The 26,844-nt window shown below is 39.8% G+C and overlaps 1 protein-coding gene across 1 annotated transcript in view; it reads left to right on the top strand.

Annotated features, from left to right (window-relative positions):
• Positions 1-26,844, top strand: part of LOC132590671 (E3 ubiquitin-protein ligase HERC2) — a 130,431-nt gene that overhangs the window by 81,353 nt on the left and 22,234 nt on the right. The window contains exons 58-81 of the mRNA XM_060263636.1: positions 764-845; positions 1,232-1,375; positions 3,848-3,938; positions 4,306-4,483; positions 4,853-4,934; positions 5,011-5,182; positions 5,734-5,878; positions 8,460-8,685; positions 9,778-9,949; positions 10,556-10,742; positions 11,860-12,000; positions 12,875-13,066; positions 13,596-13,749; positions 14,511-14,618; positions 16,165-16,296; positions 17,190-17,348; positions 17,449-17,567; positions 18,158-18,283; positions 18,948-19,103; positions 20,316-20,431; positions 20,567-20,765; positions 23,015-23,229; positions 24,168-24,345; positions 25,353-25,514. Coding sequence (XP_060119619.1) covers positions 764-845; positions 1,232-1,375; positions 3,848-3,938; positions 4,306-4,483; positions 4,853-4,934; positions 5,011-5,182; positions 5,734-5,878; positions 8,460-8,685; positions 9,778-9,949; positions 10,556-10,742; positions 11,860-12,000; positions 12,875-13,066; positions 13,596-13,749; positions 14,511-14,618; positions 16,165-16,296; positions 17,190-17,348; positions 17,449-17,567; positions 18,158-18,283; positions 18,948-19,103; positions 20,316-20,431; positions 20,567-20,765; positions 23,015-23,229; positions 24,168-24,345; positions 25,353-25,514 — 3,636 coding nt within the window. The remainder of the gene's footprint in view (positions 1-763; positions 846-1,231; positions 1,376-3,847; positions 3,939-4,305; positions 4,484-4,852; positions 4,935-5,010; positions 5,183-5,733; positions 5,879-8,459; positions 8,686-9,777; positions 9,950-10,555; positions 10,743-11,859; positions 12,001-12,874; positions 13,067-13,595; positions 13,750-14,510; positions 14,619-16,164; positions 16,297-17,189; positions 17,349-17,448; positions 17,568-18,157; positions 18,284-18,947; positions 19,104-20,315; positions 20,432-20,566; positions 20,766-23,014; positions 23,230-24,167; positions 24,346-25,352; positions 25,515-26,844) is intronic.

A 26,844-nucleotide genomic window follows, 5' to 3' on the forward strand; every position in this document is an offset into this window, starting at 1 on the left:
ACTAGTAAATAGATGTACCTTAGTATTATCTAGAAATGCCATTTGTTACCAAGAAAGTGAAAGATTGACTTTCAGTCATGAGCATATGTGCTGAATCAGATAGTGGAATGCTATGTAAGTTAAAATTAGTCTGTTGAGTAACATATTCTTGCAGTGAGCACTCGTGGTAATTGGAGAGTGGAATGGTACATGCATAGTGGCTACTCTCTTTTGACAGACACCTTACATCCATGCCTCAAATTGCCTTTCAAACTCCTTCAGTTTCAAAAGCATTTTGCCGTGTGCTATGGGAACCTTCTGTGACAGAAATGCAAAGGTAGTGCCTGATGGGAAACTATAGTTCTTTAGATCCTTCCTGGAAGTGAACTGATTTATGCATCTGGATAGCACACTTAGAGATGTCTAGAGGCCATATTTTTATTTTGTTTTCACATTTGTTTAAAAGAATGCCTCTACTTGATGATGGCTTTTTCATGGTCCTGTATTCCTCAGATTATTAATTTGGGGTGGGGGTGGGATTAATATATACAAATATATTAAACTGGACTGTGTTGTCAGTGTTCATTTCTGAAGGCATTAATGGGTAAACATACTTAAAAATATATTTCCATTGGAGCTACAGTAGCTGCTAACTATGTAAACTATCTGAAACCTCCACATTAGTGGTTAGAGGCAATCAGATGTCAAAGACAATAGATAATTTTGCTTTCTGCAAGCAGCATTTTCTAATCAAGAATTTTTTTTTTGTATTTACACTTTATAGATAAAGGTTCCTTCATTTTCTGAGACCCTCTCAGCCCTGAATGTGGTACAAGTAGCTGGGGGATCCAAAAGCCTTTTTGCTGGTAGGCATGCTCTCTGTTCTGTAGTAATCAAACATACCAGTGTATAAAGTATTAGGTTGGAGCCAAAGTTCATTTTCCATCAGTGGAAGGAAGAAGCTGGTTTCTTTTTGCTGACACCCTCCCCAGTTTGCATAGATCCCCAATTTGTTCCTGTTCTGAGGTTCCCTTCTCTTTCAGGAGTAGTATTTCAGGGAGTTCAGTGAGAAGAGGGAGGGAAAACTGAATTCTGCTGACAGAAATTCCTTCGGCCAGTGAAAATGAAATTTTGGATCCAACCCATTATTATTTCTTTTATTTTTTAAAAAGTCTTTTAAAAAGTGATTGTAGTTTTGTCTGATTGTTTTTTAAAAAAAAAAATAACACTGTAAGCATCTATGTATTTTTAGTGACTGTGGAGGGTAAAGTGTATGCCTGCGGAGAGGCCACTAATGGAAGGCTGGGATTAGGCATATCAAGTGGAACTGTGCCTATTCCTCGACAGATCACAGCTCTCAGTAATTATGTAGTGAAGAAAGTTGCTGTTCATTCAGGTATCAATTCCATATTTTCTTGTGTTGTTGATCAAAAAGCATTTTGTGTTATTTCCTTATTTGTTCTGTTAGCCTCTCTCAATCTGTGTTAGTTGAAAATACTTCACTATCTGTGCCTAGCCGAAAGCACTTCACAGTTCTCACTCTGCACAGGGAACTGTACCTGTGAAAGGAGAACACCACATACCTTTTTTTTAGAAATTTACGTTAGTAAAGTACTTTCTCTGACTAGGTACAAAGAACAGTGTATAAAAATAGATTTGGTTTTGCCCTTTGAATATATGCCTCTGCATGATGGGGAGCACTGTACAAAGTGAATATAACTTCAGAATATATTTGCAGAGTTCTTGTCTGTATTGTTGTTTTCTTAAGTGTAATATTCTTTTTTCACGAAGATATTTCTGATTGGTTGAAATTTTGTTGACGTAAAAAAAATAAAACACTCAACATTATCAGAGATTGTTGCCAACATATTTGAACAAGAAACTGAATGGTTGGTTCTTTCCAAGGAGAGATTGTAGCTCAGTAGTAAAGCAAATGCTTTGCATACAGGAAAGTCCCAGGTTCAGTCCCTGATATCACCAGTTAAAATATCTTAGCAGAATTCTGAAAGATCACAGCCTCTGTAGATTTTGTAGATCTTCTGCCTCTCAAAGTAGATGCCATTAAGCTACTGTAACCAGTGGGTGAAGGGTGGCACTGTGTACTCATGTTTTTCCTATTGTTTACATTTAACTAATTTAATCAAAATGTTAACTTTGGGGTATGGTTCTTGTTTGGGTTTAGTTATGATTTAAATTGTTTAGTTTGATGTGTTCAGTGTGGCACACATTAGTTTGACTAGGGTTCAGGTGAGAAATTTTTTTATTTACTATATTTGTATTCTGCCTTTCCTCTGAAGAGCTCAGGAGTGGAATACATTAGTCTCTTCCCTTCCAGTTTACCCTCTCAACAGCACTGTGAGGTAGGTTAGCCAGCGTGTATGTGACTGGCTCATGATCGCCTTGGGCCAGTCATACTCTCTCAGTGTAACCTACCTCACAAGGTTGTTGTGAGGATAAAATAGAATAAGGGAGAATGTTGTAAACCACTTTGAGTCCCCGTTGGGGAGAAATGTGGGATATAAATGAATTAAATAATAAATAAACAAATCTGGTTTCCCAGATCCTAGTCTTACATTCTAATAATGTTGACTTCATTCATTATGAGGTTGACTTATAAAGTAAGCCCACCTGCAGGGAAGGTGGAATAGAAATCAAATTAATAAAATAAATAAAAATAATAAAATAAGTAGGGTGGAGCAGATTGATGGGTCTAAACAACAAGTTCTCTACAAGTTAGATTCAGGGACAATGGGTGGCAATTGCACCTGGCACTGTCCAAGATCTGTGTACAGTCTCTGCTTATTAAACAACGAGTTCTCTATATATGATGAACGCCGTGTCGCAGAGTGTTAAAGTTGCAGTACTACAGTCCTAAGCTCTACTAACGACCTGAGTTCGATCCCCGGTGGTAGCTGGGTTTTCAGGTAGCCGGCTCGAGGTTGACTCATCCTTCTGAGGTCGGCAAAATGAGTACCCAGCTTGCTGTGGGAAAAATGTAGATGACTGGGGAAGGCAATGGCAAACCACCCCGTAAAAAGTCTGCCGTGAAAACATTGTGAAAGCAACGTCACCCCAGAGTCTGAAATGACTGGTGCTTGCACAGGGGACCCTTTCTCTATATATACATTGATTTCTTGGTTGGGGGAGAACTTAGGGCAGCTTTATATAACAGACATCATTGCTACAGTTTCACCAGTGTTTCCTGTAGCAAGCAAAGTTTGCACTGTATACATCAATCTTGAAACATCTCTGTAGCCATGTTGGAGAGCTGCCAATCTGTCAAGACACTTTGTGATGTATGTTCTCAATTCTTTGTTCTGTAATTGGAAACTGTGAGTTAACTGCAGCAGTCATTTTCTTTGCTGCTTTTTGAGTCAGAAGAAAACAACGTGCACAAGTTAAGTTCTTGAAAATTTGCCCAAAAATTGGCTTATGTTCTCATGATTCCTTCTGGTGGGGTCTAGTAAATGTACCACCCACACCTGTGTTCTGTTTTTAATTTAAAAAGCTAATCCTTGTTCTGAACCGAAAATCTTTTCTGCTCTGTTTTTGAGTTCATCATCTGAGACTTTCAGACATTGTTCACTGGTTCCAGTTCTTTTATGCTTTAAGGAAAGCAGTGATTCAGTCCAGTATTCACTGAGTTTCAGGATGACTTTCTGATTTGAAGCCATGGTGGAGATTAGAGTCATGTTGGAGATTAATATTAAGATAACTAGGTAATGCACATATCAAGGAACTTTGTTTCTAATGTACAGAGTAAGCTCCTTTGATTAGGCCTGAATTAGAGTGAATAAACTTTAAGATTGTTCTCATAACCAATTTAAAAATTTGTTTCCACTGCTGACCTTCTCAAATTCATGTCCAGGTGGCCGCCATGCTATGGCTTTGACGGTTGATGGGAAGGTATTCTCTTGGGGTGAAGGAGATGATGGGAAACTTGGACACTTCAGTAGAATGTAAGGATTTTCCCACGTACTTCTGAGCTTTCTAGATTTTGGAACACCCTTTTTAGTTTTGTGTGACTTTTAAATCAGCTAGTGGTAAGGTGTAAATATCTATATAAAAATACCAAAACAGAATTATTGCTAGATATAGCTTATTGGCCTTATGATTCATTGGGTTATGCTTCAACAGTGAAACTGGTTTCTAGTTTTCCTGTATTTAAAATATCTGACAGAGAAATATCTAGTTTTCCAAGTATTTAAAATATCTGACAGAGAAAAAAGCTGTTCTGTGGATGAGTATTTAGATTAAGTTTAAAATAAATGTTCATTGAGGAAATTCTTGATTAATAATCCCTTTTTCATCTTTCTGGGTTTTCAGGAACTGTGACAAACCAAGGCTCATAGAAGCACTGAAAACAAAACGTATCCGTGATATTGCTTGTGGCAGTTCTCACAGTGCTGCCATCACCTCTAGTGGTGAACTGTATTCTTGGGGCCTTGGTGAATATGGTCGGCTGGGACATGGGGACAATACTACGCAACTTAAACCAAAGATGGTAACATCATTAGCTGTTTCCTCTCTCTAGTGGAATGATTTTCTTAAATGATTGAGGTATCCGGCTGTTGATACTTACGGAAGTGTCAATCAAGATTCCTTCTAATGCTATGGCCAAGTTTTGCATTAGCAGTTTGTTTGTTTGTTTCCATGCCTTTTGTTTGTTCACAAATTTCCTTATGCTCAGTGAGTCTTGTTGATTCTGAGTCCTGAGACCTGAAATCAGAGCATGCTAACCTTTTGGGAAACTCAAAGCAGTTTTTCTGTTGATTTTTCACTGTGCCATTTTGATACTCTGGCTTGAACTATTTGTTAACTTAAATAAAAAGCCACATATAATTTTAAAGGGATATCCATCTTTCTGTTGTAGGTTAAAGTGCTCCTTGGTCATAGAGTCATTCAGGTTGCTTGTGGGAGCAGAGATGCTCAGACTTTGGCATTGACAGATGAAGGTAAGAAATGTCTATCTTATCACAACTTAACACATTGTGTCTGCTGTGCAATACTAAAGCTGGTTTGTTTTATTAGGGCTTGTGTTTTCCTGGGGAGATGGAGACTTTGGAAAACTGGGTCGAGGAGGAAGTGAAGGATGCAATATTCCTCAGAACATTGAAAGACTCAATGGCCAGGGAGTCTGTCAGATTGAGTGTGGAGCTCAGTTCTCTTTAGCTCTTACAAAGTCTGGAGTGGTGTGGACATGGTATGATATGTTTTGACTGAAAAGTTAAATGTGTAACTGCTGTTGTGACTAACTCGTAGTTTCTTAACTATTACCACAAATTCAGACAAATTGGTAGGTAAAATATAATTGAATAATAACTGCCTCATAACTAAATAAATCGTTTGCCAGATTTCAAGTAACTTTTAACATTGGATGTTCTTGAAAGTAAAGATATTACAGGGATTTTTATCTGTACTGAGAGAGCTGGTAGTCCCTTGGCCCAATATGTCCCCTTCATTATCCTTTCCCATTGCTGTCCCATAGGTAGAAGGTGTGCCTCAGTTTCTCCTCTTAATGTTATTGAAACAGCCTGTGGGATGGCAAAGAATAGGAGACATGAGAAGAGAAATTGTTCTGTCAGAGTACTCAGATCTCAGCTGACCCTAATTCCTAGTTTCAGTTCCGCTCAAGTGTAGATGGAAACTGTTTTCTTACACTTATATTCTCTTGTTAGCTCTAGTACCTGGTTACACATTTTGATTGTTTAGAGCAGCTTTTAATTCAAATATTTGCCTTTTTTAAAAATTCAGGGGCAAAGGTGACTATTTCAGGCTTGGACATGGTACTGATGTTCATGTGAGAAAACCGCAAGTAGTGGAAGGATTGAGGGGAAAGAAGATTGTGCATGTGGCTGTAGGTGCACTCCATTGTCTGGCTGTCACTGATACAGGTCAGGTAAGAACTTGTCGACTTTATGCTATCACTGTTACGAACCTTTTGAAAATAGTGGGATTTGCTGTTCAGGACTGAATGTTGAGAGCCTGCTAATAGGCAAAAAAACTACTAAATGCTGCAGTGGAATAGTGTAGCGAACGTCTTAACAGTATTAGATATTGTTGCTGTATGCTTATGCTGTATGCATCAAGTTTTTAAAAATAAACTGTGGGATATTTTTCAACCTGATTTTCATATTTTTGGTGACAAAATGGAGAGGCAATTGTTTTTGTACTGTGTCTCACAGTTTGTGGTAGATTGCTCATTATATGAAATGATGGAGGCCAAGCAGATCTGTTTTAGCCAATGGAATTTTTTTCCTTAGGCAGAAGAATAGAACAAATAATGTATTATATAATTCTCTTTAGTCAGCAAATGCCTCTGATATAAAATAGCAACCAGGAAGCTATGCTTTGAATTTGAATGAAATTATTTCGCTGAGAATCCAAAATCAAGCACAAAAGCTACATAATACTTTCTATTAGGTGACTCCTTCCTTTGTTTTATATGGTGCCAGTCTATACCTCACCTTTTGCGAAAGAATATTAAAATAGGTTTTTTTAAAGGCATTGCATGGCTTTTGTTCTTGTTTTGGGGTTTTGCCTTGGTCTAGTGTGGTTGACTAGAACTTCTTTTTGCTCAGATAGTTTTAGGTTAGGAATTCTGTTCCAGATATGCTAAACAGTTCTTTTGTTTTGGTCCTGGCATTGTTCATTTTTTCCTGAGTGGAAGAAGATATTGTGGTGAGGGCTGCTTCTTTCATTCAACTTCATTGGCCAGGCTGTGCAAGTTAACCATTGTCCTTTCCATTCTACCTCTTCCTTTGCTACAATGCTGGAGCTGTTTTGGAGCTCTGCTCTTTTTTCAAAAGAAGAAAAACACCAGAGTTATTCTCTTCCCAAACCAGTAGACTAGAAAGGAAGACTACTCTTACATCAGCAAAATGCTTATCATGGCCTGCTCCTGTTTCTACCCAAGTGGCAACATGTTGGGAATCCTTGGGGACTCCAGGAAGAATGGCAGAAATTACACAGAAGAGTTATGGAGGGGCTTGTAAAGATGTGGCAGGAGTTGATTCTAGAAAAGACCAGGTGGTGGTGTTGGGGACTGTGTTGATGTGACCACTTGCGATCCCCATCAGACAGAGAAACTCTGACTCAGTTTCACTGCACTGCTCTGAAGCCTCAGCATAGATGATGTTCAGTTTTGGTAAAGGAGCAGGGGCTTGACATGGTGGCTGCTCTTCCAGACAAGGTAACCACCTATGAGGGCCACTTTCTCCTGCTAACCCACCCCTGGTTCCCTGGGATTCTTCTCCTACCCACAAACAGAAGTAGCCTCTCTGTATGCCAACTTCTGTTAATGGATTAAAAGAAAACTAGGCATCCAAACGAACTTCATAAAATGGGGGAAAGAAAAGGAGACAAAAATGAGGTATCAGAGGGAAGCTTTTTTCTTACTTTCATTCCAGAGGAGGAAGAGGAGAACTCATCAGATGCTAAAGTGAGTTTCTACTCATTCCTGGGTTTTGCCTTATCCTCATGAGACTGCTAGGGCCAGCTAACACAATATTCAATTATGTCCCACCTCTACCCATCTTTCCCAAACCAAATCATAACCACTTTATCAGTCAGGAAGAAGAAATGTTTTGGCCAGCAAATACAGATCGAATGCTTTATTTGTCTTGCTTATTCACCATGGGCCAAAAGGCTTCTAGAGGTACTGTCATGGCTCAGATTCATTGGGGCGGATACTGTCAGATTCATTGGGGGGGGGATACTGGAGAGCCAGTTTGGTGTAGTGGTTAAGTGTGCGGACTCTTATCTGGGAGAACCGGGTTTGATTCCCCACTCCTCCACTTGCACCTGCTAGCATGGCCTTGGGTCAGCCATAGCTCTGGCAGAGGTTGTCCTTGAAAGGGCAGCTGCTGCAAGAGCCCTCTCCAGCCCCACCCACCTCACAGGGTGTTTGTTGTGGGGGAGGAAGGTAAAGGAGATTGTGAGCCGCTCTGAGACTTTTCGGAGTGGAGGGCGGGATATAAATCCAATATCATCTTCATCTTCTTCTATCCACCAATGAGAAGAAATCCTTTTAGTAAGCAAATGTTTCAGTTGTTTAGTCTGCATTTTGGCTTTGTAACTAGCAGTTATTAAGTAAATTCATTGCTACTCTGCATTCTGTTTTAGTGAAATGGAAAATGAATAAAAGTTTCTCGGGGATTGGTTTTAGAATTACTTAGCTCCATTTTCCTTTAGACTGAACAGTATGAAGGTGTTTCTGACACTGGTTATTGGATGGTTCATTTGGCATCCACTTAACTGTAAACTTAACTTTTTAAATATCAAATTTCATCCCTAAAACAATTAATGGGCACGCAAATGTCAGCAAACAGCCTGGACCAAAAAAAATTATAATGAGATTTAAGGCATGATTCATATAAAATATTACAGCAAATATATTCTCCCTTTGATTTGGTATATCCTATAAGCTAAATGCTTGTTGAAAAGAGTAATGTGCAGCATTATTTGGGTTTCATTGGCAGGTTTATGCTTGGGGTGATAATGATCACGGTCAGCAAGGCAATGGGACTACTACAGTGAACAGAAAGCCCACCCTGGTGCAGGGTTTAGAAGGCCAGAAAATCACTCGTGTTGCTTGTGGATCTTCTCATAGCGTGGCATGGACGACAATGGACGTAGCAACACCATCTGTGCATGAACCAGTTCTCTTTCAAACAGCTAGAGACCCTTTAGGCGCATCCTATCTGGGTATTATAAATATAGCATTTTTTTTTCTGCTTTTTTAAAAAGTTGTGTAAATAGGGAAAGAAATATGGGAGGATCATGAGAGAATTACTGGTGTGTTTTTGGGAAAGGAGAGCGTATGTATGACGGGGTTCAAATAAGGCCCAAGAGTAACTCCATCTGGCCTACAACATAACTCCCGATCCCCACTGACCTGTCTAACTGTGAGCCCCAGCTGCTTTTCCTGTATGATCAGGAAAGGGTTTTTAATCCCTCACACGTGCTTGCACACATACACAGTAAACGGTATAGTAGCCATAGGTAATTTTTCTGGGTTTTCAGTCTTCATTTATAGAAAGCGTTTGCTGACCAGTGCCGTACTGGTTATCAGAATTTAAGTAAGGAAAGGGAAACCATACCAGTAATTATATCATAGGTGTGTTTTAGGCTGCATTTGGTGCTTAGATGTCTTGTTCAAAAGAGATTCCAGCATTAGTAGTATGGGTTATATGAATTTTGATGTGAATAGATGTTTTTATTCATAATGTGGCTCACTGTGTGCTAAATTTTTGTTTGGATCCTTTTAATATGTTAAGTGTTCAGCATAGTTAGTCAACTTATTTTAAATGGGAAGCATTTGGACAGTTTATTGTGTTTGGCAGGTGTTATTAATCTGCTGAGTCATTCTTATGCACAGACTCAAAAGCCCAAACCCTTTTTGAGCTTGTGGGCACTTTTGGACTTTTGACATGGTTTGGTGGGTGCAATCACAAAATGGCTGCTAAAAGAGCCAGAGCAAACTGCAAAATGTCAGGGAATGAGTTTATGCACAACTCTAATAGTAACTCTTAACATTTCAAGCAGAAGCTTTGTTTAACAAGATGGCTTTTAGAATGAACATATTGGTTTGAAATATTTTCTCTCATACACACATTCTTGCATACATTCAGTTATATAGTGAAGATGTTTGTGTTGCAGTGGCAGCTGCTGCCAAAGCAACACTTTTAAAAATCTGCATAGCCAGTCAGATCTTCCCTGGTTTGCCTACTGTTTCATTGCTGAGAATCCTGAATATGATTTTTTAATGGAAACTGTAATTTTAAAAATTTCCCATAGGTGTCCCATCCGATGCAGATTCTTCTGCTGTTAGTAACAAAATCAGTGGTGCAAACAGTTCCAAACCAAATCGCCCTTCACTTGCCAAAATCCTTTTGTCGCTAGATGGCAACCTAGCCAAGCAGCAAGCATTATCTCATATACTGACAGCATTACAGATCATGTATGCCAGGTAAGTTTGTGTGTCATCAGTATCAAACCAGTCTCAAGGTATTATAGACTCAGCTTTCTTGATCTCTTTTGGAGGTTCTGATAGACCAAAATTTAACAGGAGCGCCATTTGGAGTGAAGAAGTTAATTGACTCCATCTCATTTTCTGAAGGAGTATTCTTTTGTTAAACATTCATTTGATACTGGTATGGCTTTGCAGGCTGATGGCTTTTCTGCCACTTATTAACAAGGAATGCTTTATTGTTTTTTGCTAAAAAACATACTTGACAATGCAGAGTTCTCCTTAGCCAGCATAGACCAAGCAAAATACATAGTCAAGATCTTTCTGTGTTTGAAAATATCTATCTTCCTCAAATCCTTTGTGTATTGCTTGCTTGTAGAGAAGATGACGTTTTTCTGTTATGTGGTCTCATCTAAGAGGCATACTTAGATCAAGAGAGTCCTTTGTTAGTGCCAATATTGGATGTGTGCTTTAATTCTATGCCTCTTGCAGTCAGTTTAGTAAAAAAGTTTTTTGCATAATTATCGTCATATTCTGCTCAGTCTGGCAGAATAATACATGAGCAGTATAGCAGAAGTCTATTCTGAACAGTTTGGTTTGATTTAGGGATGCTGTTGTTGGAGCTTTGATGCCTGCAAGCATGATTGCACCAGTAGAATGTCTGTCATCGTCTCCTGCGCCACCTCCAGACATGTCATCCTCAAGCATTGCTCCCAGTGAAGAAGAAGGTATGCTAGCAGTGGACCTAGAAGAACGACTGAGTCCAACTCCATGGCAAGACAGGAGGGCGGAGGTAAATTCCGTCTTTTTTACTGTTAGAAATCTGCTTGCTTTACCAATTTTTCATAGCCCTGATATGTTAATTACAGCCATCTTAGATCAATAGGTTCACAATCCAGTTTGCTAGCTCTGAAAAATTGTTGACTGGGGAGTGTATGTATGTTTGTGTGTCTTGAGAGTAAAAGAAAAACATCTGGGGAAAAAACTATTTGGGACAATAAAACCATCAGTGGCTGAAGCAAGCCTACCAAAATGATGCTAAAATATGCTATACTTTCTATATTTCATTTATTAACTTATATCCCACTTTCCTACTGAAAGACTACAAGTTAAGAATGCAAAATCACAACCATAAATAAAATAATGAGCAATGAAAATGATAAAATTCCTTTTAGATTTATCCCTGTCTTGGAATAAAATTCTAATAGAGAAATTCTACTGAAATGCAGCCTTGCATTATTTGGATGTTACTTCTGATGGCTGCATCTTGGCAAGATGATGGTCTTCTAGAGCAGGGGTGGCCAACGGTAGCTCTCCAGATGTTTTTTGCCTACAACTCCCATCAGCCCCAGCCAGCATGGCCAATGGCTGGGGCTGATGGGAGTTGTAGGCAAAAAACATCTGGAGAGCTACCGTTGGCCACCCGTGTTCTAGAGTATTGAGCATACTTTTTGGAATAGCCTCTAGTCCAGAGGTCCCTAACATGATGCCTGTGGGCACCATGGCACCCACCAACACCTTTCCTGGTGCTCACTTAGTGTTTTAAAAAAGTGGGATGGGCCAGATTGGGCTTTTGCCCAGCAAAACTGATTGGCCACTGGAGATTTGATTGGCTGTACACATTTTTAAAACCATTGCTTTGGAAAAAGCTGCCACCATACAAGAAGGATCTGCGCTGTGTGTTTAAAGGTAAGCTACAGCAGCCATTTTGTGGCTGTACCCACTACCCTGTATTGACAGGTGCCCACAGACCCAAAAAGGTTGGGTACCCCTGCTGTAGGTGCTGTTGTAAAGTGTTTGTCTGTGCTGGTCATAAATTATACTCTTAAGGACATTGACAGTGCTTGAACAGAGTTAGCAGGTTGTATTTGCAAAACTCTCTTGCAGTTGTGCTGTTCTACTTGATTTAGGTGGCTTCTACAGAAGATGCTGTGACTCCCTCTGCTGTGACTCCTTCAGCTTCTGCAGCCTCCTCTCGTCCTTTCATTCCTGTCACAGATGATCCTGGAGCAGCCAGTATAATAGCAGAGACCATGACCAAAACCAAAGAGGTACTGTTGCTCGTTCTTACTGATAGAAGTGGAGATTAATGATATTTCTTCCAAAGTTCCTGAAAACAGGTGGTGATTCAGAGGCTATAATGCACATATTGGGTTGGATACAGTGTGGACATTTTATTTCCATTAAAGCACTTTAACAAGGCAAAATGCAAGAAGAATATTGTGGTGACCAGTTGGACTAAGTCAGACTTCTTATATCCTCACTTATTTTCCACTTGTGCAAGATTTTCTGTAAACAGTTTCTGGACACCATAATATACAGGGAGGACAGTGGTAGGTGTTGCACAAAATCTTGTGCAAGTGGAACTACACTAAGTCCATTTATATTCTGGTTTGTGCATCACTGGATCCAAACCCCTGAGTTCAAGGGTGTTTGTAGGGTGTGTTGCTGCTATAGAAACTTTCAGTAATTAGATTTTCTTAGGCCAAGCTTGTTGTGGACTAGTATTTTTTAAGAAAATCTCATTTTCTTTGTAGAAGAAAGGAGTTAGGATATATTTATCATTGCTGCCACAATGGTCTGTTAATAAATAATGTAACAAGAGGAACACTTGCTATTTATTTACCATCATGAAATTTTCACTTTAAAAATTCATAGCTTCATATTTTGAAGCACTAAAGGGGTACGGTGAAGAAAGTCTATCTAGTGGAACTGTAGCATTCATAGCTGTGGATGTTTGTTAGTTAATACTGCTTGGTCACATTACTGGTCTTTCACATCTAGAGCAAGTTTTGAGGCACCTGAACTAACTATAATATAGTAATATTATTAGTATAATATTGATATAATAATACAAGTATAATATTATTGTATAATATAGTAATATAGTTTCTTTCATACCCTCCTTTCTATTTTGCTTTGAAGGATGTGGAAAGCCAAAGTAAATCCTCTGGTCCAGAACCCCAGTACCTGGATGAGTTCACTGGCCTTTTGGTACCAGATGACACCAGAGTCATGGTTGACCTGCTGAAGCTTGCTGTGTCTAGCCGTGCTGGAGAGAAAGGAAAGGAAGTTCTTTCAGCTGTACTGTCGGGAATGGGCACTGCTTATCCCCAGGTTGGTCAGATCTATTGCCGTTTTCATTCATTGGTTACACCTTTGAGATTATTGACATTTATTCTAGCCGAAGTTTTCATAAATGAGAGCTCAATTAATCAAATGCATGTCTATACCTGTAACACATTCTTAAGCATATTAAAATAAATACCCACTGGTAAAATTGCTTGTGACAAGGTAAAGTGTGGTGGTATGTTAATCTTTCACACTCATTCCCAGCAATCCATACTAGTCTGGTGGTCTTATTGGTATTTCTTCTGTTTTCTTTCCTGTGTGCGCTCATTATTGTTTCTGTAATACCATGTATTAGAAATTCATTTCCCCTGGTCTGGCACTGGGATTTTGGTTAGGGAGGGAAAACCTCTTTGAGCAGCAGAAGTACATTCTGAATTCCCAGTCAACACTTATACTGTGAAATACCAGAAGTTGCTGGGGGAAGAAGGTGATACCTGAACAACATGACTTCAATTCTCTCATCTTTCATGAACAACACTTTTTGTGTACTGTTACACAATATTTGTGTTTTCAGGTTGCTGATATGTTGTTGGAACTGTGTGTAACAGAGTTGGAAGATGTGGCTACGGATTCACAAAGTGGCCGCCTGTCTTCTCAACCAGTTGTGGTGGAAAGCAGTCACCCATATACAGATGATACTTCTACCAGTGGCACTGTTAAAATACCAGGTAATAATTTTTCAATAAGGTATACTCTGAAAGGTAGAAATATTTTCTGTGCCCTTACTATAGAATGCAGCTTTGGGGCCTTCAGTTTCCTTTAATTTTTTTAATATAAAGATTAATGGTTCCATCATAGTGATGTTTGAGGCTGCTGAAAAATCTTAAGCTTATTGATCAATACAGGCTACATACTATGTGAATTGTTGCTGAGATCAGGTAAAAATAGCTTGATTGTCCTTGAACACACATGTAATAGTTATCAAGTGATAAAATGATGATAGTTTCTCATTATGTTGCCAGCGTTTATGTAGTAAAGCGGTTCTAGTATTAGTACATGACTGAGGGATAGATATTTTGAACCAATTTCAATGTATTTGCTTAAAATCCCTTTTCTTGAAAATGGCAGATGTAATTTGCTGGTTTTTTGTTTGTTTTTTAAAACCCCATTCTTAATGCTTTAATAAACCTCAGCAAACACAAATTGTTTCAATTCAGAGTACAAGTAAGCTCAGCAGAAACATCTGTAAGAGCTAAAGTTCCAGCATGTTTTTACTTGTAAAGCAGTGCACAAATCTATAAATGCATTGATGCCTTCACCATATAAGATTGTCAGTTATCCTGCTAGAAAAGACTGAATAATTATGTGTGTTCAGCACCAAATACATGATTAAAATCAAAAGAACGTGCCTTGTTGAGTTTTACGAAGCGCTCTGGGGCTGATTTATTTTGAATATCAAACTACTATTTCTGTGGTTTTTAATCTTTAGGTGCTGAAGGACTCAGGGTAGAATTTGATCGGCAGTGTTCGACAGAACGACGCCATGATCCGCTTACCGTCATGGATGGTGTCAACAGGATAGTTTCAGTCAGATCTGGTAATGAGACCACATGTCAAAGCATTTCATTATGTATTCAATATTATTAGTCATGGACAAAAAGTGTGTAAGATCTGTTTTGTAGACTAATTTGAGGAAAACAGATGGAAAACAAATGTAAAATTAACAGTATGACAGATCAGTAATCATAATTTTAATTAACTAGCATCAAATTGATAGTTTTAAAGTAATGAAGTCAGACATATCATTTCATTGGGTATAGATAAAACCTTTTTACATATGTCACTACTTTATCAGCTACTTTGTCCAGTCTTTGGCATGCATACTGCTACCTTTAATTTGAAATTAATCATTTAGCACTTTCATTGTGCTTGCTTATCCAAAACTCATGTTTTAATATAGTTGTGAAATAGGACAACCGTTTGGATAAAGAGATCAGCTACCAGGTTTTCTAATACTGTTTCCTCTTTTTTTCTGTGTGTCTCAGAAGCAAGATCTAATACCACTTATTTTCTGTTTGCTTTAATCAATGTTCTGTTGAGGTAATAAAGCAACTAGTATCAAAGTCATGTTGTTTTGTATTTAAAGAAAGCACAATAAAAGGAGAAGGTGTTTTTGTTTATACAAGAAGAAATCATGGATGTCTGTGGATCTCCTACTCCTCTCATGAAGCCGCTCTGTCTCTTTTCATGTGATTCCATCAACCCCTCCACCCTCAAGAGTGACTTTTTAACAGGAACAAGAGAGTGGGAAGGTCAAGTTGTATAAGCCAAGCTCATCATTGAGAGCCAGTTTGGTATGGTGGTTAAGTGCGCAGAGTCTTATCTGGGAGAACTGTGTTTGATTCCCCACTCCTCCACTTGCACCTGCTGGAATGGCCTTGGGAGAGCCATAGCTCTCGCAAGAGTTGTCCTTGAAAGGGCAGCTTCTGTGAGAGCTCTCTCAGCCCCACCCACCTCACAGGGTGTCTGTTGTGGAGGAAGAAGATAAAAGAGATTGTAAGCCGCTCTGAGACTCTGATTCATAGAGAAGGGTGAGGTATAAATCTGCGGTCCTCTGCGGTCCTCTCCATCTCACTTTTGTTGGTACATATCAGGTTTTATGTATGACTTGTATAGTCATCGTGAAGTTGAAAACATAATATTGCCCATTACATCCCCTGCGTTCCCTTCAGTCATCCTCTAGGGGCCTCTTGCAGGTGCCTGGCCCCAGGACGGCTCAGTTAGCTGACACCAGGGAAAGGGCCTTCTCAGTTACAGCCCCTACCCTGTGAAATGCGCTCTTGGATGACAACTGTGGCCTGCCGGACTTGCTGTTTTCCACAGGGCATGCAAGGCCAAATTGTTTAGATTGGTCTTTGGAGGGTAACCACATGTTTGGCCTGCTTTTATTAGTGGTGTGGTGATAGCCACATGTTAATATTTTATATTGGGTTTTATATTGTTTTTACCTTATTGGTTTTAATGTTGTTCGTTGTCACAAGACTAAAAAAAATCAAATCCATCAATAAATTAATGTACATGGTACTTTATAGGGTACCAAAGAGATTGCAATCTAAATTGTGTATCTCATCCCAATCTTACAGGTCGTGAATGGTCTGATTGGTCTAGTGAACTGCGTATTCCAGGTGATGAATTAAAATGGAAGTTTATCAGTGATGGTTCTGTAAATGGATGGGGTTGGCGTTTCACTGTTTATCCTATCATGCCAGCTGCAGGTAAGTGCTATATTTGGCTTCAGGACTGATTCGTTTATTCAGCATTAACAAATATCTTTTACCCGAGCCTTGTTTTCAGAATAAGTTGTGCAAGCACTGTGAGAACTGGGGAAATAAGAGCTTGAATGCATCAGTGTTAGAGAACAGTTCCCATAATAAGTAGAACTACAGTGAGATTCCCCCCCACCCCGGCCCCGTTTGGATGACAGTCATATTCATGGGCTGCGAAGTGTATCACTGGAAGAGCCAAGACAAAGAAACCTTCAAGTGACCTAGTTATTATTTGATAATGGTAATTGTTACCGGAATAGCAACAGTCATATTAATCTAAACCAAATACAAATGCTTTATTCAGTAGATGCAATTAGAAATATCTGAGGAAGATCTCTTTGTGCTTACTGGAGCTACTATTGCCATTTTCCCTTTCTATGGAATATTAAATTGTGTTCAGTTCTGAAAGGTGGATGAGGTGAAGGAAGGTAACACTGTTCTTTTCATATACATAAAGGGTTTTGTGATATACAAATTCTGCAGATCAGATTTTTGTAGCTGAGGTTTCCTTTTGTGAATGTCCTCTGATAGTGTCCCTGTACATAAAATGCACTCTTGCCTTGTTACCTAGCCCCTGCCTTGTCAATATCGTCAGTATTTTTTGTCTTGCCTTTGTGAACTGTGTCAGTTTTGAGGCTCATATATGTGAAAGCAAAGAGATTAGCTGGCATCATCATCTCAGGATAAAGCACTCAAGCTATGCCTTGATTTTAGTTGTGTGTATTTAGATTTTTACTTTTTCCCTTCCCAGTGGCTCAGGATGAGTTACCATTAGTACTAGTTTGTTTCTCTTAACAGATATTAGAAGAATAATTGTTCATCTTATTATTTTCTGCCCACAGGGCCAAAAGACCTTCTTTCAGATCGCTGTATTCTTTCTTGTCCCTCAATGGATTTAGTAACATGTCTGCTGGATTTCCGTTTGAATTTTGCTTCTAACAGGAGCATAGTTCCCCGCTTGGCAGCTTCCCTGGCAGCATGTGCTCAGCTGAGTGCTCTAGGTACGTGCCAAGTCTTTGTGGAGAAGTTTCTGACCATTTATTTTAAAACATTTATTTAAGGCTAATTGTGTTTCTTTTTTCTTCCTGTGCATTTTTTTAGCTGCTGGCCACAGGATGTGGGCCTTACAGAGACTACGTAAACTGCTAACTACAGAGTTTGGCCAGTCTATTAACATTAACCGAATACTGGGAGATAATGACAGTGAAACACGAACTGTGGTAAGTTCAAACCTTCCAATGGACTGCTGAGGCTTCTGTAGCATTACTTAAATTGTTACTGGTTAAATCATTTTAGTCTTCCTATGCTAACCAGTCACATAATGTCATACATATCTTAAGGCTTTTTCAAGTCCTTGAATTGCATAATGTTTTGCTTCAAGAAATGCCATGTCATATGGATTTTTGATTGATGAACTTCATGTAGGTAACTAGCTTGTAGTCAGATTTTAGTTTTACTAAGGATGGCATGAGTATTTTTTTTCTGTACTACCATAAATTGTACTGTGTGAAGAAACAGGAAATAAACCAATCTGGAGTTATCTGTAGTATTTAGGTGGTATTAGATAATTTACCAAGCACTTCTGGTTTCCATGGTTATATTGGTGAAATGTATTATTTTCTGTATGCAGTGTAGTTTGCCAGTTAAACTAACACCTATTGGTTTCCATGGTTATATTGATGAAATGTATTATTCTCTGAATGCAGTGTAGTTTGCCAGTTAAATTACTACCTATTGATTGCAAAGTGCAAACATTATCAGGAACCATTTAGGAGCTATTAAAGATTTTTTTCCCCGAATACTTTTTCAGAGTTTCACAGGCAGCGCTTTAGCTGCTCTGGTTAAAGGCCTTCCTGAAGCTTTGCAGAGGCAATTTGATTATGAAGATCCCATTGTCAGAGGTGGCAAGCAGCTGCTCCACAGTCCTTTCTTTAAGGTAATATGATCAGAGATGCAAAAAGTTTTTGGAGTTTCGTGGCCAGAAATGGTGTGCACTTCATAATTCCTTACAAGAAGTTGGAGCCACAAACATGGAAAATTTTGTTTAGCACAGTCCTAAAAATATTGCGTGGGGTAGCCAGAGAGAGGGTAGGAGATAGGGAAGTGGTTTTATAGCAGATAAAGTAAGCTATAGGTCGAGGTTCTTAGCCTTTTTGAACTCATGGGCACCTTTAGAATTCTGACATAGCATGGTGGGTGCAGCAACAAAATGGCTGCTGCAGGAGGTAGAACCAGTCATAAAATGGCTGCCACAGCTTAACTTATGTCACACAGTGATTGTACTGTGGTGGCATCTACTGTAAAGCAACTTTCTAAACCCATACAGCCAATAAAATCTCCAGGGACCAAGAAGAAACCTTGCTGAGCAAAAGTCCCACCTGGCCCTACCCACTTTCTAAAAACACTTGTTGGGTGCCAGTAAAGGTATTGGAGGGTGCCATGGTGTCCACAGACATCTCATTGGGAACCCTCACTGTAGGTTTATATTTTAAAATGAAATATTCATTTTAAAAGATTGACATTCAAGGGATAATTTGTAATCTTATTTCATGGTCCAGAAGAACCTTTGTGTTTTTGAATTATATTTCTTTTATCTGTAGGTTCTTGTAGCTCTTGCTTGTGATCTGGAACTGGATACTCTTCCCTGCTGTGCAGAGACACACAAATGGGCTTGGTTTAGAAGATACTGCATGGCCTCCAGGGTTGCTGTGGCCCTTGATAAAAGAACGCCATTGCCCCGACTCTTCCTTGATGAGGTACTGGAGAAATAAAGTACAACAATAACTGAATATGTAAATCTTAGTTTAAAAAAGAACTAAGCTGCAGCTTTCCTGGGAGATAGTCAAGCTTTACTCTCTTGAGACTTCTAAATAACACCTAGCCTTGCACTTGTAAAAGGTTATCCAAAAGAGTTATGTAAAGTATGAGAAAATTAAATATGTTGCTGGCCTCCAGTCAAAAACATTACCAGGACATAGCTTGAGCCTTTCCTGCTGTGACAGCCCTTCTCACTCAACCACACTCCAGATCTCTCTCTTGCAGGTTCAGAGTTATAGGTAGGTTAGCCAGTCATGTGTTGCTACCTTTTTTGCCTCTTTTAAAATATATAGAAAGCCATGACCATTTCACATCCCTAGTCTTGGTCTCTCACTCACAGAGACATCACGTGACAGGGGAGCCTAACCCTCTTTAATAATTGCCCCTTACCAGGGGTGGAAGTCTAGCAGGAGCTCCTTTGCATATTAGGCCACACACCCTTGATGTAGCCCATCCTCCAAGAGCTTACAGTAGGCCCTGTACGAAGAACTCTGTCAGTTTTTGGAAGATTGGCTTCATCAGGGGTGTGTGGCCTAATATGCAAAGGAGCTCCTGCTAGAATTCCACCCCTGCCCCTTACTTAGACACTGCACAGAGCTATTGGGGTTGGCAATTCAAACATTGTTTCATTCACATGCTATCACCATTTATATCCTAAAATGTACACAAACTGATACCTTTGCTTTCCTTTCTTTCCCACAGAGTTAAATAAATAAGGAGTTAACTTTTATTTATGGCTTGAATATAACACTCAAGAAAGTTAGCTAAAGGTTACAAAATTTCTTTTGAATTGAATTTTTGAACTGTTTCCCTATTCTAGCATTTGAGATTATTTGTTACAAACTGATCATTTTCATTCAGCTTTAAGCTGTGCTTTTCCATAGTTTTGCTCAGCTAGACTCACTCTCAATTCCATTAACGGCTGTTTTCAACTGTCTCCCTCACCAGCATCCTGTCAGTTCCCATTGGCCACTCTTAGGGAGAAACAAAACCTAACTGACATGTGACACTCCCATATGTGGTCTGGTTACCATTTTCTACATCATTCATTACTGCTCCAGCAGTCAAACAAAATGCAACAAATGGAGCAAGTTATACTGTGCTTTGTTTTACTAGCAGTGAGTTGTAGTGTGGTTTTATTTGTATTGTAGGTGGCCAAGAAAATTCGAGAATTAATGGCAGATAATGAGAACATGAATGTTCTGCATGAAAGTCATGATGTTTTTAAGAGAGAACAGGATGAACAACTTGTGCAGTGGATGAACAGGTAATTTTGGGGGGCTAGAAAGAACTACAGGTTTGAAGGGCTTATGAAATGTTCATTGGCAGTTCACTGGAGTATGCCACAAGGTTGAGGATGTCATGAATTTTGTTGCTATGCCACCTGTGGTTGTCTCAACAGGCGGCCTGATGACTGGACTCTTTCTGCTGGGGGTAGTGGAACTATTTATGGTTGGGGCCATAATCATCGAGGACAGCTTGGAGGCATTGAAGGAGCAAAGGTCAAAGTTCCAACTCCCTGTGAAGCCCTTGCCACACTTAGACCAGTTCAGTTAATTGGTGGTGAGCAGACCCTTTTTGCAGTGACTGCTGATGGAAAGGTAAGGATATTTAACATGTTCAAGTAGCAAACAAAACCTGACATGGTCTATGAAAGGAAGATTTTGGTCTTTTAAATCTAAAATGGTTTTTAAAGACAAGGTTATTCATGTGGCAAGATTTTCTCTGTTGCAAGAATTCTGTAGCTGTTGTATTGGGGATATATCACCGTGACATACCATACACAGCACCTGGGATTTGCTTATTTTTATTAACAGCCCTTGAAACTATTCTGTTGATGTGCACCCTAAGGTGTCCTATAAAAAGATCTCAGCACCACTTATATAGTTATCAGTATGAATAAATCCAGAGACTGGGACCATCAACAGACAAGACAGAGCTTTCTGCAAACCTGAGAAAAGCCGCAGGTTTGCAGAAAAATCTAAAATCTTAAAAAAACACCCCAAAACATAGAGAGACCCCCCCCAAATAATAGAAATAGCTCTTGTAGCTTTAAGAAATGTCCTCAGTTAGGCAGATGAGAAGGAACAGTGTGCTGCCAGGAAGAGGAAAAGAGGAACTAGTGTGGGAAGGTGCACATACTGGTGAGATTGCTCCCATGCAAGTCTTTGGTTCTTCACTGTGCAACTTGGCCTATCTCAGCAGCTGGCACTACCAACTAGTTTTCTCAGAAGAGGCTGTCCAAGGATGGCAAGGAGGGAAAGCTGATGACAGGAAGGAAAGGAGATAAAGATAGATTGGCTTGTCGGTGGGAAGGAAAAAAGGAATCAGGAAAAAGGGGAGAGGCCAGGGGTCGTTTTGTAGAAAAATAGGAGGTGGAGCTCATCCAGGAATTGTTATGCAGCTGCACCTACTATTCAGTGAACTAGGTGGGGAGGAGGAGGGGGAACCTTCAGAAAGGTTCAGGAGCTATGCTCCTATGAGCTCCTGCTGAATCCAAGGTCATGGGAACTTTCAGGGAAGCAAAAGAGGAAACAGTGTGTGGGGGAGGGGAATAAAAAGTCCTTGAATGTTCTTGTGGGGCCTCCACTTCTATAATAGTTGCTTAATTCTGATGTTCAAATTATATGTGCTATTTGACTGTTCAGACCTTATGTGACGTCAGAGAGCTAAGCTAGCGGTTGTCTTGGGGGCTGTAAAACCTCCAACTTCCAATCCTGTTAGTGACATTAGAGACTGACCATCCTGTGGGGACTATCGATGCTGTTCATGGCTTCTGCACCTGTTAGTGGTGATATATGAGACTATGCTAATAATTTCATTCTGTTAGAATTGCTTGTTGTTGAAGATTTTCTGCTCATACTACATACATCTAACAACATGGGACCTAGCTCACCATATAAATTTATGCCACAGTACATTTATTGGTCTTTAAATATGCCATGAAACATTTCGGCTGGGTTCAGACATAATGAAAACTCATAATTTAATTAAACTAACCACAGTCAGTGTGACTATCTGAATGTTATTTTAGGGCAGGGATCCCCAACCTTTTTGAACCCACAGGTACCTTTGGAATACTGACACAAGGTGGTAGGTGCAACCATAATATGGCTGCTGTTGGAGGTAGAGCCCACCACAGCATGGCTGCCATAGGAGTAGGAGCCACACTCACTGAGAGGAAGACCAAGGGTAGGCAAAAAGAGGGGTAAAGAGGAGTAAGAGAGAATAAAACTGATGTTGTGATGGTAGCTCCCATTAGTTTAATCTGCAAAGCCAATCAAATCTCCAGTGGCTAGTCAGAAGCACTGTTGGGCAAGAACCGCACATATCCCTACCTACTTTCCAAAAATGCTTGGTGGGCATCAGGAAAGAAGTTAGTGGGCCGCTGATTTCGGATCTGTCAAACCAGGATCTGAAAACATAAAGTCAATTTATTTAATAGCAGATGGTCTTAATTATGGTTTAGGGATATGGCCATCTTGGTATACTTTGGCATCACTCTCATTTAGTTCCCAAGGCACTGATTCATGTGGCCAGAACAAAGGTGACAAAGCCTTCCTTTGTCCAAGCAAATCAGAATTTAAGTGTCCATAAAATGAATCCTGGTTTCCGGAACAAACCATCGTTCAATGTATGCTTATCCATTATGTCTGAACCAAACCTGTGTGGTTTCAGCCTGGAGTATGTCGAAGACGAGGTAAAGGCTGAGAGGTTCTGAGTGACACTGATTCTGTTGCTGTCATGGCTGTCGTTTTCCTGTTGTCTGTTAGTTCTGGTCTATGTTGAATATTTTATATTATTCTGCTTGAATGTCTGACAGTTACTGGAGCTTCCTTGTTCTCTTTAGTTGTATGCCACTGGATACGGTGCAGGTGGAAGGCTTGGAATTGGAGGGACAGAGTCTGTTTCTACTCCAACATTATTAGAATCCATACAACATGTCTTTATAAAGAAAGTTGCTGTGAATTCTGGAGGAAAGCACTGCCTGGCACTGTCTTCAGAAGGAGAAGTCTATTCCTGGGGTGAGGCAGAAGATGGCAAACTAGGTCACGGGAACAGAAGGTAATTAAAAAAACACTTTTAAATAGAGAATATATTATATTTGTATTAGCATGTGAGGATCTAGAAACTCTAAAAACAAAATAACTGGCTTATTTAACAGATCGCAAGGTGGATACATCAAAGATAAAGTTTTAATATTTACATCAGTATTGCTGGTAATCTCATGACAGCCCAGTTGACTATCGTGAGTACGCTGCCAGTCATATTGTACTGGGAAAACAGACTTGCCCCCTCCCTTCTCCTTTTGTCAGACTTCATCCACAGTACATAGCATAGTGGTGACGTACCCCTTCGCGGGCAAAGCTGCATCTAGAACTTTTGATGGATGTTAATTGGGCTCCTGCCTGCTCTGCCATGCCACTTCACAGATTTGGGGATGGAGCAAAATACTGAACTAACTAGCTGATAAAATGTTTGTTAGGGCTGTATTGCATGAGGTTTTAAAGTTGTGGTTTAAAGGGTCCTATTGGCTTTAGCTGTAGTTGTGTGGTGCAGAGTATAGTCCTGTGACACAGAGTATAGCCCTGTGGTGCAGAGTGGTAAAGCTGCAGTACTGCAGTCCAAACTCTCTGCTCACGACCTGAGTTCAGTCCCGGTGGAAGCTGGGTTCAGGTAGCCGGCTCAAGGTTGACTCAGCCTTCCATCCTTCTGAGGTTGGTAAAATGAGTATCCAGCTTGCTGGGGGGGCGGGGAGTGTAGATGAATGGGAAAGGCAATGGCAAACTACTCCATTAAAAAGTCTGCTATGAACATGTCATGATGTGACGTCACCTCAGATTAGGAAACAACTGGTGCTTGCACAGGGGACTAACTTTACCTTTACGGGCTTTAGCTGCAAAATAAACGTTTGCAATACATTTACTAAGACACGTTATTTAAATAGACCAGGGGAGGATCAAAATTATTTTTCCACTTTTCTTTAAAATTGTTCTTTTTAGCCCCTGTGATCGTCCTCGTGTTATTGAATCTTTGAGAGGCATAGAAATTGTAGACATCGCAGCTGGTGGAGCACACAGTGCCTGTATTACTGCTGCAGGGGATCTTTACACGTGGGGCAAGGGAAGATATGGACGCCTTGGCCATGGGGACAGTGAAGATCAGCTAAAACCAAAACTGGTAAGGTGGTCTTTGAGTTAGTAATGTGCCTCACTTGTCTTTTTAATAGGTGCAGGATAATACCACTTTGAGATTTGGAAAAATATGGGTTGACTCCTGTAATGTTCTCCCACTAATTGGAGAACCTTGCCCCATTAGATGAGGAGGGGGAGCTCACTTGCTTACTTAACAAAATGGAATTGTAGGATAGAACCCCATCTCATTGAAATGAATTGCAGTGACAAACAAGAAAAATTGTTCTGCTTTATTTTTTTTGTTTTTGTTTCAGTGGTGTTTTTGTCTTGCAGACATTTGTAATAAATCATTATTGTCAGTTTGCTCCGGACTATAAACATTTGTGATGCAGCAATTAATTTCATTTAAATGCAAGACTCATGCCTGTATGTATGTTATGATAAGCAGGAGCAGGAATCCTTACGTATTCACTGGGAATGTGAATACCTTTCAGAAACAGAGAGCTCATTTTTTAATTTTTTGGTAGATAGCTGCATCTTAAGCTAACAAGAACATAAGAGAAGCCATGTTGGATCAGGCCAATGGCCCATCCAGTCCAACATTCTGTGTCACACAGTGGCCAAATATATATATAATTTTCATGTATTAGTCCTCGTAGTTTAATTTTATAATAAGCAAGTGCTAAAGTGTTGTTTGGATTCTGAGTTGAATCCAAAGGTTGCTTTGTTTTTTGTCAACAAAGTTGCAGTCCCCCCTCGCCCTGACCCCCATGATATTCCTGACCATATAAGTTCCCTAGAGAAGCACATAGAGGTTTAGAAAGGTGTTGTTAGTTACAGTGCCTTCTTTCAGTTTTACAAAATGCAAGAAGATATGTTTTGGTCCAGAAATTCAGTGGTGATGCTTATTATTCTTAGCATAAGTTAAACTGAAAGAATAGTGTCACAAGTTTTGCCCAGCGATAAGAGGATCTGCATACATTTGTGAGCTTCCTACTTACCTTTTTAAAGTTAATGTAACTGATTTACAGACAGGCTGTGTCTGTTCTTCAGGTGGAAGCACTCCAGGGCTACCGTGTGATTGACATAGCTTGTGGCAGTGGAGATGCGCAAACACTCTGCTTGACAGACGATGATACAGTCTGGTCATGGGGTGATGGAGACTATGGAAAACTTGGAAGAGGAGGCAGTGATGGCTGTAAAGTGCCAATGAAGGTATTGAGGTTTCTAATTCTCTTGTATTAAATCTATGCATGTCTGACAAACAGAGAATCAGCATCTTGTAAATGTAGAATTAGTTCCAAAGTAACATGAGCTTTACTTTGATTTTGGATCAGAACTTCCCTGAATTCTTATAGCTCCTGTTTCAGCTCACTTCACTGAAATGTGGTCTCAAAGTGTCCGGCAGAAGTGTGGGTATGGTATAGGGACTTGTAATGGGAGGGTAAATCAGTGAAAATGTCTCCCCCTCTCATTGGCAGAAATATCCTCCTGCCAATGGATTCAGCTTGTGCAATTCTCAAATTTTGAGTGTGGTGGGGGTGTTGATTTTTTTTAATGTTCGGCATTAGATGGCCAAGTAAGGGTAATGATGAATGCCATTGTTTTATGTGAATTAGAATTAACATGGCAAAGAAGATGTTTCCTTATTGAGCATTTTTTAATTAAAAACTTCAGAGGTTTTTTATATGGGTGTTTGAGTAAATTGTTGTGCTCCTAAGAACCACAAGTAATCAACTGGTTGATATCTTGCTTTGCAAAGGGAGATTCTGCCTCACCAACCTTTTGGAGTTGTTGAGAAGGTTTGCATTTTATGAGGGTGATCTGGTAGACGTTATATACTTGGACTTCCAAAAAACTTTTGAAAAGATACCTGCCCAAAGACTCCTCTCATTTCAGCAGTCTTCCCCTTATAAAGTAGAAATTGGTTAAACAATGAAGCAGAGAGTAGGAATAAATGGAGAGTTCTTAAGGATCACTCTTGAGAGTGATGCTATTTAACCTGTTCATAAGTGAACTGGAAATGGGGGTGAGCAGTGTAGTGGCCATGTTTGTGGGTGATACCAAATTGTTCAGGATGGTAAAAACCAAAAATGGAAGAGCTCCAGGAGGATCTCTCTAAACTGGGTGAATGGGAAATAGTATTGCAAATGCAGTTCAATGTAGTCAAATATAAAGTGATAAACAAGAAATCCTAAGTCCAAATAAATCCTGATGGGATCTCAACTGACTAAAATGTTGTGGATAGTGTGATGAAAATATTGACTTCGTGCATGGCAGCGATGAAGAAGGCAAACTTCCATTCCAGTCAAAAAAACTCAGGTGCCATCAGGAGGTCTGTCAGTGAGGTCAGGATACTAGAAGCCCTCCCACTGTTGCCCCTCCCAAGCACCAAGAATACAGAGCATCACTGCCCCAGACAGAGAGTTCCAACAATACTCTGTGGCTAATAGCCACTGATGGACCTCTGCTCCATATGTTTATCCAATCCTCTCTTGAAGCTGGCCATGCTTGTCGCAGCCACCATCTCCTGTGGCAGTGAATT

Source organism: Heteronotia binoei, unplaced genomic scaffold (genome assembly GCF_032191835.1).
Source record: "Heteronotia binoei isolate CCM8104 ecotype False Entrance Well unplaced genomic scaffold, APGP_CSIRO_Hbin_v1 ptg000532l, whole genome shotgun sequence".
Lineage (NCBI taxonomy): Eukaryota > Metazoa > Chordata > Lepidosauria > Squamata > Gekkonidae > Heteronotia > Heteronotia binoei.